This window comes from Martes martes (assembly GCF_963455335.1).
Source record: "Martes martes genome assembly, chromosome: 4".
Classification (NCBI taxonomy): Eukaryota; Metazoa; Chordata; class Mammalia; order Carnivora; family Mustelidae; genus Martes; species Martes martes.
Window position 1 is genome coordinate 177,326,239 of NC_137891.1, and position 1,743 is coordinate 177,327,981.

General features: G+C 61.7%; 1 protein-coding gene across 1 annotated transcript; it reads left to right on the top strand.

Moving 5' to 3' along the window:
- Positions 1 to 274: 274 nt before the first annotated feature.
- Positions 275 to 1,517, top strand: RNF186 (ring finger protein 186). The gene has a single exon (XM_080801811.1). The coding sequence runs from the start codon at positions 458 to 460 to the stop codon at positions 1,157 to 1,159; it is 702 nt and encodes a 233-aa protein (XP_080657937.1). The 5' UTR covers positions 275 to 457; the 3' UTR covers positions 1,160 to 1,517.
- Positions 1,518 to 1,743: the final 226 nt, after the last annotated feature.

Consider the following 1,743-nt stretch of genomic DNA (forward strand, 5'->3'; position numbering starts at 1 on the left):
GCCTAGAGATCTGCATTTTTTAAAGGCTCCAGGGGGCAGGAGAGGGTGGGGATCCTAATGCATCTCAGAGCTCATCAGCTACCCTCGTGCTGGGGCTCCTGAGACACCTGGTCCCAACCGGAAAGTCCTGACTCACAGTTCAGGCCCTGCCCCCTCCGGCCTTCCTATCAGGCAACTCAAGGTCCCCAGGTTCACGAGTTACTGATTAACCCTAGGTTTCCAGAAAAGAAATAATAATAACTCAGGAGAAGACATAAGCCAAGAGCCAAGCTGAGTAGCCCCAGGAGAAGGGGTGATAGACGGCTGCTGTCACCAGGCGCCTGAGGAGGAGGCGAGGGAGGCTGAGAAGCCCGGCCCAAGGCCAGACAGCATCCAGGTCCCAGCGGCAGCGCCAGCGGTCACCTTTCGTCCACGCTCAGGCCCCGAGCTGCCTGGTCCCGCTGACTCCGAGCCCGGAATGGCCTGTGCGGACGTCCTGCAGCCGCGGGTCCCAGAGCAGCCCCAGCCCGTCTCCGCAAGAGCCACACCCCCCTCCGCCAAGGCCGAGGGCCCGACAGGAGGGCACTGGGGCTCCGCGGATGGCGACATGGAGTGCTTGGTGTGCCGGGAGCCCTACAGCTGTACGCGGCCGGCCAAGCTGCTGGGCTGCCAGCACTCCTTCTGTGCCGTCTGCCTCAAGCTCCTGCTGTGTGTCCAGGACAACACCTGGTCCGTCACCTGCCCCTTGTGCCGCCAGGCCACCTCTGTCCCCGGGGGCCTCATCTGCAGCCTGCGCGACCAGGAGGCCGTGGTGGGGCGACTGGGCCGGCGGTGGGCAGAGGTGCGGCTCTGTCCGCAGAGACTGGCAGATTCCGCCCCCTCGGCGGCAGGGCACCCCGGCGTTGTGGGAGAGGATGCGCAGGACGCGGCGAACGCCAACCGCGTGGCCGCCCGGCGCCTGGCCGTGCACTTGCTCCTGCTGGTCTTGCTCATTGTCCTCATTCTGCCCTTTGTCTACCCGGGCGTCATCCGGTGGGTGCTCGCCTCGGTGGTCGCCTTGGCCCTGCTAATGTCCTCGGTCTTCTGCTGTCACGCCAGCAGCCAGGGCAGCCGCTGTCCCTCCCCCGGGACTGTTTTCTGCCGAGGACGGAAACACAGCGAGATCTCTTCCATCGCCTGAGCGCGCCCCGAAGAGACGGCACCTGCTGCCGCTTGGGCCCCGTTAGGCTCACGGCGACCAGGTGAAGGGACTCTGAACGGAGGCTGCTTCCCTTGGAGGATCAAATGCCAGCTGGACTGGCGAGCCAAAGCCGGGTGGCTGTGTTGGGTCAGGAACTATGTACCTGGGTGATAGACTTACCTCTGCCCGGGACACGGCGCATCTAAACCGCGCGGGGTCGTGGAGGGGGCGCAGATTCCTTGACCGCGGCAAGGAACCTCCTGTTTCCTCTTACTCTAATGCTCCTGGCGTTTCTTTGTATACGTGGATGAACTTACTGCAGAACAAATAGAACCAAGACTCCTTTTTTTTTTTTTTTGCAACTTATGTAGGTGGTTTTATTTTCTCGCTCTGCTTTGGTTCGGTCTTTTGTGTTTCGGGGCAGTTTATTTAGATCTGTGACTCTGATACATTTTTCCTCCTGGGAATTGGGAGTCCCCCGGGAAGCCCTCCTATGCTGCCCGCCTGGACAAAGGTCCTGGTGGTTTGGGTGTTCCCGTGAGTCGCCTCCAGGGATGGAGGGGGGGAATTTGTGTGAAAGAGTG